Below are 18,272 nucleotides of genomic sequence, written 5' to 3'. Positions count from 1 at the left end.
CGCAAGAAAGGGTCATAGAAGTGATGCAGTGAAATCTATAAGATTTCACTGCACCACTTCTAGGACGCAAATGCGTCAATATCTTACGGCTGCCTCATGGCAGGCGTAAGACTGACGCAGGCACATTTCACATGGGACTTGCCCATGTGTAATGACCCATTGCTGGAGTTGCGTCACTTTTGTGACAAACTCCAGCAATGTGTCATTTTTGCGCCTACAGATACGTCAGAAATACTGACGTATCTGTAACTCCTTGCAACATGATGCGTCATACTGTAAATATGATACATCATTGGTGTCGCAAGGAGGGCGCAATGCAAAGTGACGCATCGCTATTTTCTCGCAGCGATGCGTCACTTTTCATAAATGAGGCCCTTTGTGTGTAGCAAAGACTCGACCTGCCGTGGATGGAGAGGCAGAATCATAGGGAAAGGTAGATCCTTTCATGAATGGCGAGACAGAGCTGTAAGGAGTGGGTACCTTTTATGAATGGATGACAGAGTGAAAAGAAGGGAGATGGATGGGTAAATTCTTATGAATGGAGAGAAAGTGCGTGGAGAGAATAGTCTGTTATGAATTGAGTCAGAGCCTGGGGGCGGGGTGAGACAGAATCAGTCATGAATAGATGGCGGGAGAGAGAGAGGAGGAGAGAAATATTTGTCATGAATTGAGGGAGAGAGTGAGAAGAAAAAACAGAACCTGCCATTAGGGTAGTGACAGATTAAAACAAAGGTGCAGCAGAACATGCCCTAAATGCAAGGACATAGTGAGATGGCAGGACAAAGAGAGATGGAAAAGAGAGACAGAAAACCTGCCATCAATGGGATGGACATAAGGTGACCTGTCATGTGTTGCAGAATAAAATGAGGCACACAGGAGTAGCACAACTTTTCGTACATGGAGGGACACAGTTGCGGAACCGCCGACGATAGTATTTATTTCACCTTTTTATGCAATGCTAGACTTCTGTGTTCAGTTTATTTTTTTCATCCTTTCGTTTAGAATAACGTTGGTTTTTGTCCAGCATTCTTTCTTTTTGCATGGGTTATCTGCACCCATTCATTTCCATATATAAGTTAAAGAAAATGCTAATTCAATTATTATCAGTCTCCGGCACATTATATTCAAGTTGGTACAAACCCCAATTTTTTCCCACTTATGTAATATATGCAGTGTTTTAAAATACTTTTTTTCAAATGAATCATAGCTTTTTAATTTTCCATAGCCAAAAGTTAAATTGTGGTGAATCGTTGTCTTTCCATAATCCTATTATGAGAGAATGAGCTTCGAGCATTGCAGTAACCACCACCTGCATCTGTCGCTAGGAGCCGTTCCTAGATGTCTTGAGCAACCCAGTAATTGTTAAAAAAAAAAAAAATCAGGGGCCATAGTGTTCTCCATCAGATTACTTATGTAAGCAAAGACCGAGTAGCAGTACTGCTGTAATCGCAGACATGTATGTAATTATCATATGGGTCCATGTCCCTTCTCCTGAGCATCGGGGCACAGATTAGAAATACACTAATTTTGCATATGCCAGAAATCTGGAGAGTAATATACTCGCCATTCAGCAAAGTTTAAAACAAAATCCTGTGGATCTAAGGTTTCAACAAACTACTAATAATTGAGTGCCTGTGTGGAGATAAGGGGCTGTTCATCTTCTATTTAATTTTATATAATGTGTACCAAGAACTTTTCATGTGTAGTATCAAACCAGTTGGGGTTGTGTGTTTTTGTTTGAGGAAAACCAGTATCTGAACCAAAAAATTGCGATCGTAAAAGCTTTTGTTTGTGAATCCGGCCACGTTTATTGCATTTAAAGTCATGCGATAATCTCTAAAATTCGGTTGATCTAGCCCTCCCATTTCATGAGAAAAATCGAATCTCTTCATACTAATCCTCAGCTGTTTACCTCCCACAAAAAGAGATTAGGGATCCCAATTTGTGAAAAACATTCCCGTAGAAGAAGCATGGAAGTGCTGCAAACAGAATTAAAATAGTGGTAATATATTCATTTTATCACATCACTGCTACCCTTCCAAGTAATGTCATTGGAAGGCGATTCCATGTCTCCAGCAAATCTAGCACCTTTTTAAAAGTGGAAGATCTGAATAGTTTTCTGAGAGTCAAACTCCCAGGTATTTCTAGGATGTTTATTATAGTTCGATTGCAGCGTGGGATGGAGTATTTCCATTTGTGAGCAGAACAGTAATACATCTGTCTTTGCTGCATTTATTTGAAACCTTCCCAAATCAATGAAATCGGATATCAAATCAAGGCCCAGCCACTGTTGAGCCTGCAGACATTTAAACCATATTGTGGGCATACAGTTTAAATCTTGGTGACTCTTGCAGAATATTTTTTAATTCTGAACCAGCTCAAAGTGGATTTGGCAGTGATTCTATATATAGAGGTATTCACGTACTCCCTCACCATGCACTGCTAATTACCTCTCACATTCACTCACTCATGATGTCTTCTATGACATAATCGAAAATGTCACTGCAGCATCTGAAATTACATCATCAATGACAACACTGTGCATGACGGGGGCGCGTGTTATAGTTACCTTAGGGCATGAGTTATATTTACTTGAGGTAAGCTCTAACTGGTGAATTTCAGTGGTCTTGTTACTTTAAATCAGTATGTTTAAACTGACATTTTCACCTAGCAATTACTTCCTTCTAACCTTTGTTTATTTCACTGAATGCATATATATATATATATTCACTTAAAAAACCATAGGTTTCACACATGTTATAGTTAGCTGGACATTTCACTCGTAAAAAACCAATGAAATTCCCCCGTTATAGTTAGTGCAGGCAACTATAACTCACGCGACCGCAATCCTCTGCTGATGACGTCAGATATTACATCACTGTATTTAGACACTTATTTACCCATATCTTCTTCCATTAATCTTTAGCTATATATATTACAAATATTTATTTTTCATAAAGACACATATGTCATCAGTGATAGTTATAGTTACAACCTAGCACCGCGCACCGCGCACCGAGCACCCACGGTTCGCAGTGCGTGCCTTGCGCGCACCTCGCGATTTAAAAAAAAAAAATAATTGTTTTTTCTCCCTTGGGGGTCCTTCGGTGACCCCATGACCAAGGCTAGAGGGTCAGGAACTGTCCACTCTGCCCCCTTTTCACGTTCTCCACCTTTTTTTTTCACCCCCTCAGACTGCGAGAGACAAAATGGCGGCCGACTCTTCCTGGTTTCGACCGATTCGAATGTTTACCGACATCTAACAACCAATCAGAATTGCGCTCGCCCACGGCAGGGTGCGCGCACTGTGCGCGCACGGTGCGCGCGTATAGATATTGATATGCTTTTAAATGCTATTTTCTCAGGAAATACTGAACAGATTTACACCAGACCTGCAAAAGGCACTTCCTTGACCTTATGGCTACCTCTCTGCCAAATTTTACGTAATTCTGTTCAGCCGTTCGGGCTGTAGCTGCGACTAAAGGTCCTATGGAAAAATGCATGGTGAGAACGCGTTTTGGGACCCCCCCTTTTTCTCGGCCCCCGCTTGACGAATCACCCCGAGACTTTCAGGGTAGGAGCTGAACGGAGCGCCCCATTTGTTTTGAAAATTTCGCGAGGATTCGTCAACCGGCGCCAAAGTTATTCAAAATAGAATTTTGAGATTTCCTATGGAAACTAGGTTGTAACTATAACTATCTACTGGCGACGGCCAGTAGATAATATATATATATATATATTAGTAGCATTTTCCACTGTGTTGAGTCTCTGTAACAAAACTATTATTCTTTTGGCGCTGTTTGACAAACCTGCACAAGACTTTCTACAAACAAAGTTCATCTACATTGGCTCCTTTATGGACAGATTTGTGCCAATTCATCAAGGGAGGACCAAGAAAACGTTGTGGTCCCAAAAGTGTAATTTCCCACGTCAATTCCCAGAAGAAACTTTGCTCTTGGGTAAGAAAAAAAAAACCAGCTGAACAGAATGACACCAAATTTTTCAAAAAGTTAAAACCATACTCAGAAAGCGTGCATTTTGTTATTCGGTGTAAATCAGTTAAGCCACTTAAAAGACATTATTGTTTACAGAGGTATATTCTGGGGCATGTAGGGGTTAATGCTTGTAAAAATATATAAATATCTGGTACGTTGGTGTCCAGATATCCTCTGTTTGGCCCATCCAAAGTGGAAGGCCGGATCCTGATTGCCTGGCTAAAAAATGGAGAATCTGTTGTGACAGCCATTACTTGGTCCATGACTCCTAAAAAAGAAAATGAAAGGTCACATAAAGCGGCAGAGTGAGCACACCCTAACCCACATGCCCTGTGGATCCCCTTAACTCAAAATGTAAAAAAAATACATTTTGGGTGGCAGGTACTGCTGTACCAGTGCCTGGTACAGCGTGGCACCCCTTGTGGTACCATGGAACCAGAATCGTACAACTGCAGTACTGATAAAAATCTATATATTTTTTTTAAATGATGCAGCCAACCATAGGCTTGCACAGTGGGGGTTGGCCCTGGGCCAACTCATTGCTGTGCACAGCTGAAGGCTGTGTACAGTGGGGGTTGGGCACGCACAAGGGTTTGGTGGCAGTGCCTGTCCCGAGGCCAGGCCTTGCGGCCAGCTCTCTGCTGTACACGGCCAAAGGACATATGCAGCAGGCAGCTGGCTACGTGCTTGGGGTTGGGAGCAGGGCCTTGCATCACCTGCTCCGTATGGACAAAGTCTGATTGCAGCTGCTGTTTGACTCCTGCGGGGTTTGGGTGTGCAGACGAAGGCTGTGTGCCGCAGGCGGGTTCAATGACCACAGGGTTTTTGTGACCATGGAGGAATGGGCACAGGCTTTGGCAAGAGGCCAGGTAATGTGTTTCACATCACGCAGCACACAGCCAAATGGGGGATGGGCCCAAGGCCTGGCCAGCACCAGGCTCTGTGGCCAAACCCCTGCTATGCGCAGTCAAGGTTTTGACTGTAGGTTGCCGGAGAGGGTTGATCATATGCTCAACTTTCAATATATACAAAAAGCCACAGAATACCACAAATTGTCTTACTTTGAAAAGAAATTCTAATTAAAAAACAATGGTTGAACAATGGTTGAAGGGATGTTACAGTTAGGTGTTGAAATGAGATATGAACTAACATTTAAATACTGAAAAACACACTTTAAATTGCCTGTTATAGTTTAGTAAACTAACTATAAATTGCACCCCCATCACACACTGCTTATGACATCACATACTACATCACTCCTGACAAGTCGAATAGAATTGATGACATCACTGAATTTCAGGGGGCTTGTGATCAGATTCTGCAAGCTACCGTGCTACCTTTCCGGCCAGGGCCTGGTCCAAATCCTGCTGCAAGCGGCCTCCTTATCAGACACCCAACCACATTTCGTTATTATTTTTGTTGCTTTGGGTACCATGGTACTCTAATTGTACCTGACGCTCAAGCATCATCCCCATTCTACTGCACAATCTTCCCCTGGAGAAGATTGCACAGTACTGCAGTACACTTACTGTGATGTTTGTGCAGCAACTCCTACAAGAGTGCTGTGGTATGTCATGCAGGACCTCAATGGGTCCCTTGGTAGTACTGCAGTACCCACAGAAAACAAATATACTTTTTTTTTAAGTATTAACCCCTAGGGGTGTCTCTCTGGATCCCCTGTCCCTTTCCGGCCCACTTATGCTATTTTTTAAACATTTTTACTACACAGGGATCAAGCACCAGAGTCCTGTAATGGCGGCCAAAACATTTATTTCTCTGTTGTGACCAATAAGCTCGGTCTGTAATACAAGATCAGTACTGGTCCCATGGTACCAAAATGCAAGAAAAGCTCTCAGCCAATCAGTAGACATTGAATTTTTAATTTTTGGTATCGCTGGACTCCTGTGGGACCAACCTTCCATATATTCTAAACTTTTTAACCTTTCCTTGATCACCCGAGTTCCTCTTTACTTTTTTCAAAACTACTGAATAAATTGACATCAAATAATGAAAAGAAATATATATATATATAACTACCCAGAGTTCTCTGCTTCTTTATTGCATAATTTATTTGTCACTCTATGCCTGAAAGGGTATTTTTTTTACTTATACTGGGTGCTCCCTTGTGTCTGGACAAAGCTATACCTCTCTGAAGAGCTCTAATTAGAGCGAAACACTGTGTCAGGGGTTGCATTTACTCATTTCAGGTTGGCTTGGTTGGTATTTTACTGATTCAAAGCCGTAATACTGTGCCTAGAGTGGTAAATTGATATATAAAGTGGACAACCCAATATACCCTTGAGGGCTTGGGTAAATACAAATGTACTGGTAGAGGGGTGCCTTTAAGGGATTTTTTTTTTTTTGTGTCACTCGACTTCATGCTGCCCGAACGACTGCTGTACTATTGCCAGTAATCTTCGAAGGAAGACACGTATACTCTACGAAGAGATTTGTCTGGAACCTTGCTTGGAACCTTAAGCCACCCGTCTAATAAATCTGTCGAAATGAACGTTTAAAATTAGTAACACTTCAAATTAAATTTGTACGCACCGAAGGCTGATTAACATACGACCAGTTTCCTGTGAATTAAAAGACACGTGTCTATTTGATTCGTTTAAATAAGATTGACTACAAGATGTCATCAATCTGCCACTAACTAGTGTAAGCGGAGATTTGAAACATCTACTCTGGATTTATACAAGAGTATACCTCCAGGGGTCAACTTTTAATCCACTTGTCCTGAAGATGGTCTTGCGAATTGAAACTTAAAGACCGAAACATCGACTTTCACACTGTTTTCTATATAATTATTGAGTATTGTCAAGAAAAAGTGTTTGATTTATTTTTGAGTGAAGGAACTATTGAGTGTATAATTTCCTTCCGAATTTATGTATAGCTGTCTACATTTTAGGTACCCTGAATAACATTCATTGATATAAATTTGTCTTTTTCTACACACCTTTTGCTTCTTCCGATTATTTGATTGTTTGACTATTTGATTTGATTAATTATTTTGAGGTAATTCACATATATATGACAAATGCATAGTGTACAGCCTACAATACTTTAACTCCAAGAGAGATTTGGTCTTTGGGTAGACATTTATCCTATATTGAATAATCATACAACTGGAGTGGTAAATGGCTTTTGTCATTTTACAGCTTGGCAAGGACAGCACTGTGCTAGTCCTAAGCTTAAAGATTTTGCTGTAGAAATGGCAAAAGACTTTGTCCATTTCTATCTTGGCGTGGACAGCACTGTGCTAATCCTATGCTTAAAGTCTTTGATGGAAAAGCAGACATTTGAGGTGAGCAGATCTAGAGTGTCGCTGGTGTTGAGAGTGCTCTATACAGGAGCTGCTTTCCACCTAAACTTGAGAACTACCCAGAGTTCTCTGCTTCTTTTTTGCATAATTTATTCATCACTCTATGCTTGAAAGGGTATTTTTTTTATATATATAATGAAAAGGTGAAATTTCAGTTTATTTCCGCAATACAGCAAAATTCATATGAGGAAAACACTATTTGCTGCTTTACAGATTGCATTATTTTAAACAGGAAAACATCCCTCCTAACAATAGCAAGGCCTCTTCAACGTGATTTTAATTTACTGAAGTAATGTATGACTTTTCATCCATGTTTTTGGTTAAATAGGTTTGGGTTAAACATATGTACATGCAAAAATGTCATTGCATAAAGCATATATGCATATTAGTCAGATTATAATATGCTGTCTATTACCAGTTTTGAGGATCGGGAGAGGCATCATAACTTTTTGCCTGTTAGCAGTCATGGCCTTCCCCACCCTAACAAAATAAAATGTAAATAACATTTAAAAAAGTAGAAAAAAATATATATAATGTGCGTGTGTGTGTGTGTGTGTGTGTATATATATATATATATATATATATATATATATATATATATATATATATATATATATATATATATATATTCACTTAAAAAACCATAGGTTTCACACATGTTATAGTTAGGTGGATATTTCACTCGTAAAAAACCAATGAAATTCCACCGTTATAGTTAGTTCAGATAACTATAACTCGCGCGCCCGCAATCCTCTGCTCATGACGTCACATATTACATCACTCATGACATGGTCAGTGGCATCACTCTTGACATCACTGATGACATCATCCTTGTGATAGAGTGGCGGTCGCGCGAGTTATAGTTATCTGAACTAACTATAACGGTGGAATTTCATTGGTTTTTTACGAGTGAAATATCCACCTAACTATAACATGTGTGAAACCTATGGTTTTTTAAGTGAATTTGTACGGTTTTTTAAATGCTAAGTTGTGTATGTATTATTTTTTTTTTAATATATTTATTTTTCAATAAACGACGTATTAAAAATGTTTTTACATTTTTTTAATGGTTTTTCACCGAGCGCGCACCCCACGCGATTTAAAAAAAAAAAAATTAAATGTTTTTTTTCTGCCTTCGGGGTCCTTCAGGGACCCCCTGACAAAGGCTAGGGGGTCAGGAACTCTCTACCCTGCCCCCTTTTCATGTTTGCCACCTTCCTTTTCCACTCTCGCACTGAAAACAAACAAAATGGCGGCCGACACTTCCTGATTTCGACCGATTCGAACGTTGACTGACATGTAACAACCAATCAGAATTACGCTTGCACACGTTAGGGTGCGCACACGGTGCATGGCTATAGATATCTGTGCTTTTAAATGCAATTTTCTCAGGAACTACTGAACAGATTGACTCCATATATGCAAAAGGTGCATCCCTGACCTGAGGACTACCTCTCTGCCAAATTTCACGTAATTCTGTTCAGCCATTCGGGCTGTACCTTCGATTAAAGGTCCTATGGGAAAATGCATGGGGAAACGCGTTTTGGGACCCGCCTTTTTTCTCGGTCCCCGCTTGACGAATCCCCCCGAGACTTTCAGGGTAGGAGCTGAGTGGAGCGCCCCATTAGTTTTGAAAATTTGGCGAAGATTCGTCAACCGGCGCCAAAGTTATTCAAAATAGAATTTTGAGAAACACGGTCCTAACTATAACTACCTACTATGAATATAGTCTGCGAACATTTTGGCACTTCAACTCCCACAAGCCCCAGCAATGCCTTATTGAGGGCGGGACTTTTTGATTATTAAGGGGGTTGGCCCGCAGCACGCACGAACTTCCTCTATGACCCATGAAGAAGAGGAAACTTGAAACGCGTCGGAACTGGGGGAAGCTGCATTACTTACCGGCTGGTGTCACACGTCCATACCTGGTTGTAAATAAAGGCTGATAACCCCGTGAAGGCTCGAGTGCGTTCCTTAGTGAGCTACCAATGGTGAGACAAATATCGAGGCGGACGCTCATCCTCCAGGAACTGCACCATCCCAAGAACAGAAGGGAGCCACAGGCACGAATATATCGTTCTAATTGTGGGGCCAACACGCAGGATTGAGGACGTGTTAGCAAGCGGGGGTCCACCCAGGACTTTAACTGCAGGAATTAGTGCGGTAATAATGAATATAGTCTGCGAACATTTTGGCACTTCAACTCCCACAAGCCCCAGCAATGCCTTATTGAGGGCGGGACTTTTTGATTATTAAGGGGGTTGGCCCGCAGCACACACGAACTTCCTCTATGACCCATGAAGAAGAGGAAACTCGAAACGCGTCGGAACTGGGGGAAGCTGCATTACTTACCTGCTGGTGTCACACGTCCATACCTGGTTGTAAATAAAGGCTGGTAACCCCGTGAAGGCTCGAGTGCGTTCCTTAGTGAGCTACCAATGGTGAGACAAATATCGAGGCGGACGCTCATCCGCCAGGAACTGCACCATCCCAAGAACAGAAGTGAGCCACAGGCACGAATATATCGTTCTAATTGTGGGGCCAACACGCAGGATTGAGGACGTGTTAGCAGGCGGGGGTCCACCCAGGACTTAAACTGCAGGAATTAGTGCGGTAATAATGAATATAGTCTGCGAACATTTTGGCACTTCAACTCCCACAAGCCCCAGCAATGCCTTATTGAGGGCGGGACTTTTTGATTATTAAGGGGGTTGGCCCGCAGCACGCACGAACTTCCTCTATGACCCATGAAGAAGAGGAAACTCGAAACGCGTCGGAATTGGGGGAAGCTGCATTACTTACCTGCTGGTGTCACACGTCCATACCTGGTTGTAAATAAAGGCTGGTAACCCCGTGAAGGCTCGAGTGCGTTCCTTAGTGAGCTACCAATGGTGAGACAAATATATATATATATATTATCTACTGGCGGTCGCCAGTAGGTAGTTATAGTTAGGACCTAGTTTCCATAGGAAAAGTGTTTTTTGTTTTCCCAATAACTTTGGCGCTGGTTGACGAATCTTCGCGAAATTTTCAAAACTAGTGGCCACAGTGCGCGTTTGCACAGTGGTGCAGGGAGGGGGCGGGGCCTGATGTGACAAGTGTGCAAAAGCGCCCTGTGGCATATTTTACGTTGGGGGATTAATTCCCTTTCAATCCTGAGGGTCCCTGGGAGCCAACTAGCCCACCAGGTACCTCCAGTAAGCACCACAGGGCTGCATAGCAGAGAGGTGGTCTGAGGCCATGCCCCTTTTTACACCTCTCTGCAACGTAGCTCTAGGAACCCTCAGGATTTAAGGGGGCTTAATCCCCCAATTTAAAACAAGCCACATGGCGCGTTTGCACAGTTGTGAATGCAGGGGGTGGGGCCTGATGTGTGCAAACGCGCTCTGTGGCGCATTTTAAATTGAATCCTGCGGGTCCCTGGGGGTCAACTAGCCCACCAGGAATCTCCAGTAAGCACCACAAGGACCCAGTCACTGACACATGCACTGCTGCAATCCCTTGAGGACTACCTACGCAGTCCAGTAATCTCCCTGGTACTACCTATGCAGTCCTCCAATCACCCAGCCGGTCCTATGTCCTTATCCAATCACTGTGCCAAACCCAAGCACTTATAAATTCACCATGCACTCTCCTCGCCATACTTTAATCATCCAGTCACTACCCATGTAGTCATGCAATGATCATTGTCATTTGAGATGTCATCAGTGATGTCATCAGTGATGTCACTGACCATGTCATGAATGATGTAATATGTGATGTCATCAGCAGTGCATTGTGGGGGCGCGAGTTATAGTTAGCTGAACTAACTAAAATGGCCGAATTTCTCTGGTTTTGTATGAGTGAAATGTCCAACTCACTATAACGTCCCTGAAACGTGTGGCTTTTTCAGTGAATTTCTAAGGTTTTTAAATGCTATAACGTCCATGAAACCTATGATTGTTTCAGTGGATATATATATATATGTGATCAAGGGCCGTAGGGCTCGAAACACGTAATGATGGCTGGTGTCTGAGGAGTCTGAATAAACACATTTGTACACTGATAACGTGGTCCGTGCTCCGTCACTCGGCGGCAGTAAAATGCAAGCGGAGTGTGCCAATATATATATATATATAATGTGTGTGTATGAATATATATGTGTGTAGGAACATTTTAATGGAAATATTCTTAATTTTCATGAAATTGCTCATATCTAGAGGATCTTTATTATCATTTCTTCAAAAGAGAATACCTCACACAAAAAACTCAGAGGAGATGGCAGCAGGAATCTGGCATCTGGCTTGGTGGTAGTAACTTTGAGCAGGAAATGTCTCTCAGCAAATGCCAAATCTTGCGAAATACAAGAGTTACATGATACATGCTTATTAACAAGTAAAGTGTGTATGCAATAGATACTTGACACAGAGCTACAGGCATCACTTTTGTATGTGTATAATCCTCACATTTATTATAGAACTGCAAATATTGTTGCTTGTACAACCTCGACTCACATTGCAGAACCATAAAAATCATGATGTACCTGCATGTAATATCTGCCTACTAAAAAACTAACAGGCATATTTACAAGCCCCTATAACCATCACAACGTCACTTTCAGTGAGGTTGTGATGGCGATAGGGGCCTCGCCTTATTTACAAGGCAGCGTTTAGCCACTTAGCGTGGCTTAACGCTGACTTGTAAATAAGGCACTCTTTCATGCTTTGTTTAGCATGAAAAGGGAGGGCAATGGGTGTTGCGGTGGGCATTCCACTGCAACACCCATTGATTTTGACGCTGCCCCCTGTTTACAAGGACAGTGTAAATAGGAGGCAGGGCCAAAATTAAGACCAGGGAAAACCTGGCATTAAACAGGTGAAACGAGGCGAAATGCTTCATTTCTCCTTGTTTTTGCTGTTTCCATGTGTGCTGCCTTGTGCAACACATATAGAAACAGCAAATTGCCTACGATTGTTTATGTGCAGGAAGGTCCCCCTTCCTGCACATAAACAATCATTTAAAAAAATGCAGTTTTGCAACTTCCATGTGTGTGCATTAAGCAGCACACATAGAAGGTACAAAACGTCATTTAAAGATTGTTTATGTACAGGAAGGGGGAACTTCCTGCACATAAACAATCTTCCCCTCAACACAGGCACCCTTATACTATTGTGCATGGGTGCCTGCTTTGGCACTAGGCAGCTAAAGTTAGCTCCAGCACAGGGGAAAATGTAGGGCTGCACAATATTCTAGTAAATATGTTGCAGCCCTGCATTTCTAAAGTGACAAAGTGTATCGTTAGCCTTCTTGGCTTAACACGCTTCACCACTTTATTGTAAATATGCCCCTCCATGTTTTATAGTGCCCTCTCATTATAGAACCGTATGTATCATAATGCTGAGAATGTTAATTCACATTCATTAGAGAACTCTACATATTAGAATGCTGAGTTTGTCTTACGCCATCATAGTGGAACTTTCTAAAGTCGCCCAACAAGTATTTCTAAACACTTGATGACAGTTGTGACAAAAATGCAAAAAAATGCAAATGACTCTGTCCAGTTCCTTCCTCTCAATTCCAGAAAAACGTAATTCCCTTAGTATCCAAATCATTTTTTAGAACCTTTATTGACGTGAGGTGCCCTGTTGTGGTTGTATCACAGGCAGCTACCTACAGTTGCCATATTTTAGTGCGGATCCTCTCTCTACCCCAACCCTACAGGACGTACCAGTTTCCGTAAAGGTCAATCTTCCTATGGCAGGGTACACTGCAGAGGTCTTGGTTGGCATAGTTTTCCATGTGCAGTGGAGCAGGCCATCCCTCTTTCCCTGCCTAGATCCATAGTGTTCAGTTTATTGTAGTCCAGCGCCCTTCATGCAGTATCACTGTCAGTTCAATCAAAGTTTCTCCTTGTGTAATTATCTGTGCTATCGCTCTTTGGTAGACCCTGCTGAATGCTGATGGACATAAAACAAGAGCTCATCTCACCATCTCTCTTTCTCTCCTTCACAGGGAATGTACAGTTGCTGCAGCGGAGATGAACCCAAGATCAAGGACCAGCAGCTGCCCATCCTGAACCACTGCTACCCGCCACAGCGCATAGCTGCACTTTCCAACTCTGTGGGCCCCCCTCCTCCTCTTCCCACCCCACCTATGCCTTGCTCCAACTTCCTGCCACGTGAGAGGCGAGTGGTGGAGAGGTGGCGCCATGCCCGCAGTCCCAACTGCTATAAGGACCTCTACACCCCAGCACAACCCATTGCAAACCCTGTAACCAAAACTCCCACTAATCGCCATCCGCTCAAAAGCGCCTTTTCTGATGGCTTTCATCGGTACTATGGCCCGATTGAGCCTGAAGGGCTCTCTGACCATCTGTTGGAGACTGGCCAGGCCTTCGGCAAAGAGAAGAAGATGGGAGCCTGCCAGATGTCTCCTCCAACTCAACGAGAGCATTTTTTGGAGAATCCACCATCATACTTTGCCATTGTTCGTGAGAAAGATGCACCTGAACCAACGGGGTGGCAGGCAAAGATGCCACGGGGACATTATGAGAGCTTTCCAGTTGGCAAGGAACGTACACCCAAATTAGCAGGGGCTGCCCGTGCTAGCAGAACTCCAGAGACAGTTGCCAAGAAGTTTGATCATTTGGGTGGTAGTTACCAACAGAAGGGAAGCCTGTCCTGCGAAATGGAGTGTGAAATGCATAGTGGAGGGGTTGCCACTGGGAGCAGCAGCAGGCCTGGTAAGGCAAGTATTGATGTTTTCGAAGGCCCACACTATGGCTACTCCCGTGTCTCCTACGAAGATGACCGTAGCTTCAGTCGAGATTTTCACCACCGCCGGGATGACCTTGAATCTGATTCAAAACCAATTCCTCAGCACAAGAAATGCCCCAGCCGTGCACACATCTGCCGGAGCCACTCCCACCCTCTTGTTATGGGGGCCAGCTTCCCAAGTCAGTCCAAGTACACCGACATCTCAGACTCTGATTCTGATGTGTGCGAAAGGGAAGGCACCTGTGTGAAGCCTGACTTCGACCACAACTGCTGGTATTCTCCCAACTACTTCTGCACCTACCCTTCTCGGGAGCGCCAGCCATCATCAGCATCCCGCAAGCCCATGAGATACTGGTCAGTCGATAAGCTGGGCAAATATCGCCAGTTTAGTAAGGAATATTTGCCACCGACATGCCATGGATCATGTTACTGCAGCAGTATGGACATGTTGCCACCTCACTGCCACAAGGAACCGCGCTATATCAGCAGCTGCTCTGAGGAAAAGCTAGAGAGGAGGTTAGGTTGGGAGCCTGTGAGAAGCCATTGCTCCTGCCACCACCACCACTCTTGCGACTTAACCCCCATCCATCCCACCTCTCGCAGCTTGGAGGACCTGAGCCGGTGCCACTTGAGGTGCCACAGACACGTGTTCTCGCCAGAGTGCCTACCTCGGGCAAGCCACAGTGGCAGCCTTTACACCAGGAGGGGGTCAGCACACTTCTCCAGTCTTGAGTCAGAAGTATGACCTGAGCACCATAGGGCCACCACAGGAGCATTTATCGGCCATGAATGGACCACAGGGAATGGCAGAATCCTACATAGACAAAGTCAAAACCAAAACTGACTGTATCTCTGCTCCACACTGGAATATTTCCCATATCTCTCTCTCCATCTTTCCACTTTGGGAAGACTGCTAGGGAGGAGATCTGGCATCCTGATGTTGTTCTCCAACCATATACTACCAGCAAAAGACATGTTTGCGTACAAGAGCAAGCTTCAACTGCCCTATTTTGACAGGAGGTAAAAATGTCCAACAAAAAGGTTGACCCAGCGTCTACTGGCTGGGCCAGGACAGGCTTTGGTCTATGAGTTTGATTTACTTGCGCTGCTTTCTTTGAACCACCAAGTCTCTTCAGACTGTAGACTCTGATAAACAGTTTATGGAAAGAACAGCAACACAATACACCATGGGCAGGAGCAAAACCTTAACTTGACTGAACTGCCTCCTTTAAGTTTCCCAATGATTTTGAAGGACAACTCAGGCAAGGTGCTCATAAGCGTACCTGGAAACGCAATCAAGTGGGTGTGGGTGTGTGTGAGTGTTAAAGCGTGCTTGACATCTGGTTGCTGTGGGAAATGCAGAGGAAGAGACCACTCAAACGGAAGGACAGCAACGTTTTCATCCTCTCTGCTTCTCTTTGTACTCCTGACGAAATGTTAAGGGCTTACCTAGGCGTTTGTAACTCTTTTAAGCACACTGCAATAGTCACACAGATAGATGAAGCTATATGAAAATAGTATCCTTAAATTACTAACCAATAATCCTCTTCCTAGAAATAAATTGTCACCATTCTAATTCTGCCAAGTTGAGAGAATGCCAAAGACTGCTTTGATGTTCTCAGCTGCTAGGATGATGGAAATTCAATGTACGTACGTCATAAAAAATTGAAAATAGGAAGTACTCTTGGTAGCTGTAATAACTTTTTCTAAATCTTTTTCTTTCTTTTTTTTCGGAGACAATACTGTGATATGTTAAAAAAGATACTGTGATTCTGAATAACCCTGCCAATGGTTTGTTGCCTCTTTATTTCGTTAATTGCGTTCCTTGTGTTGTGGTGTTGCCAACTGTGCGTCTTCCCTTCTTGTCAACATCACTTTGGTCAAGTAAAGAGTAAAGATGGCTGCAGAGGAGTCTGGGTTCAAGAAGATCCTACACTAGAGTGTTTGAATTATTTTGCTGTCTATTATTGGATTTTCTTTAATAATTACTGATTGTGGTGAATACCCATTTCTCGTCAGGTATGACACAAATATCTCTGCACAGAAATTCATCTGGCACTGATTCCTGGTAGCCCCCTGGATCTAGTTCAACACCATCATTCTGTGCTCTCTACCTGCCAGTTCTTTACTCACCTATCAAAGTTCGCCACTTTTAGACGTCAGTTACTTCAGAGAGTTTTACAAATGAAACAATCCTGCCTTCCTGGCAACAGAGGCCCTTTCATGGTAATTTTACAACCATGAGCTGATATCTGTAAAACACCAATATACTGCAACTTATGGCTATTTGGAGGATGACGTTCTACCCCCTTTAGATGTGTGTAACTGGGGATGCCAAGGCCATGCCCTCTTGATTGCCAGTGACCAAAATTATGTGTTGTCTCTCCTGGTTTCAGGGTACCTCATGGCTCTCAACCTACAGCATAATTCTTTTTTTTTTTACTTTATTAGGTTTTGTTCCAAACAAACATGAGACTCAATACCTTCAGTATGGCAATTCCAATGACACATGCTGATCAAAGAATTTACAGCATAATTCCAAAAAGCAGCAGACAGATAATATCCAGATACAGATAATATCCAGTAACATCCCAGTATCGATGCGCACCACCCCCGCCCCCTTACTAACCCCCCAGCTTGGACCCATTTACAATGAAATCATGAGAGACCTCAAATAAATGCCCAGCCCATTGTATCCACTAGCAACATCAATGTCAGTGTATACAGACTAGGCCCAACTTCGAGCAGCTATTCTTCAGACGTATTCCCCCTCAACTCTTGTGGGACATCTTCAGTAGAGGCGGTACCCCTTTCTTTGGTTGCTAAGTATCTTTTGAACAACTCCCAAAAGTTTTTAGGTCTGCTCTGTGGTGGGAGAAGGTCGCTGAAATTCTCAGTTTGGGTGCAACAGTACAGCATGTCTCTCGATCACTGAGCAATCGTGGGGATTGGTCCGCGTGACCAACAGATCGCCACCCTGTGCTTAGCTAGTAGTAAGCCCATGTCAACCAACCTACGCACCCTCTTAGGTATCGGTTTAGAGTAGCCCAACAGGGCCAGAGCAGGCTCCGGGGTGAGAGCCAGTTCGGTCACCTGGCCCAATTCTTTAAAGACAGAGTCTCAAAAATTGGATATCCCCAGACAAGACCAGGCCAGGTGAAGAAAATCGGCTAGCTGTGCACTACAGCGCTCACAATTCACCCTGTGTCTTAATCCGTATCTGCTCAATCTCTCTGGGGTGTAATAGATCCTATTTAGATATTTAAAGTGAATCAGTCTGTGTCTACCATTAAACGAGATGAGCTTTGTTCTGTTACAGCAGTATGCCCACATAGTATCATCTATGTCCCGTCACAAATCTCACTGCCAAGCCAAACGGGCTTTAGTGTAGTGGTTTTCCCTATAGGCCAGGGATAGTTTATAGATTTTGGACACTATCCGGGTAGGCCATTCCGTTTTTATGACGTAGGTCAGGGCGGACAGCTCCAGTGGTTCCTGCAAGTCACCCCCTAATATTTGCAACAATGCTTGTCGTGTTCTGTGGAACTGGAATTTGGTAAGAAGAGTGGGTGCAGCATCTCCAGCTTCCAGGTCCCCCGGGCTTTTTGCCTTGCCTCCATCAAACAAGTCACCTATGGCCCGCATTCCTAACAAGTTGAGCGCCTGCGTAACCCCCTTATCCCTGCACGGGGCAGCCATCGACACCAATCCAGCGGCGTGGGCGGAGAGTATAGAATGGCACCTGCCTGTAATTGTAGTAGGTGGTGCCAAGCGTGCGTTGTCGCATTAACCGAGTTCAATGTCCCCGTTCTACATCAGCGCAGGTAATGAGAGAGGGGCGGTGACTACTTTTTCTATGTGTAAGTGGGGGATGTCCGGTGAACCATGGATCAAGGGGTGTGCTGCTCTGTAATATAAGTCAAAATCAAGCGCGCCCAGCCCTCCCATATGGTACGGTAGCGTAAGAACTTGCCATCTGACTCGCGCCTGCTTGCCAACCCAAGCCAGCTTAGCCATCAGCGTTATGAGCCGACGGAAAAAGGAGCGCGGGAGAACCAAAGGGATGTTGGAAAAAAGGAATAAAAAGTGGGGCAGTACCACCATTTTTATAATGGAAACTCTGCCCATCAGGGATGGTGGTAGTATGATCCAGCTGTCCACATCATTATCTAGCTTGCTAATCGCCACCCCGTAGTT

General features: G+C 43.6%; 1 protein-coding gene across 1 annotated transcript in view; it reads left to right on the top strand.

Moving 5' to 3' along the window:
• Positions 1 to 15,860, top strand: part of GRIN2D (glutamate ionotropic receptor NMDA type subunit 2D) — a 1,598,839-nt gene extending 1,582,979 nt beyond the window's left edge. Inside the window, exon 13 of the mRNA XM_085616462.1 lies at positions 13,312 to 15,860. Coding sequence (XP_085472588.1) covers positions 13,312 to 14,820 — 1,509 coding nt within the window. The 3' untranslated portion in view covers positions 14,821 to 15,860. The remainder of the gene's footprint in view (positions 1 to 13,311) is intronic.
• Positions 15,861 to 18,272: the final 2,412 nt, after the last annotated feature.

This window comes from Triturus cristatus, chromosome 7, assembly GCF_964204655.1.
Source record: "Triturus cristatus chromosome 7, aTriCri1.1, whole genome shotgun sequence".
NCBI lineage: Eukaryota > Metazoa > Chordata > Amphibia > Caudata > Salamandridae > Triturus > Triturus cristatus.
This window is presented reverse-complemented; position numbering and strand designations above follow the sequence as displayed.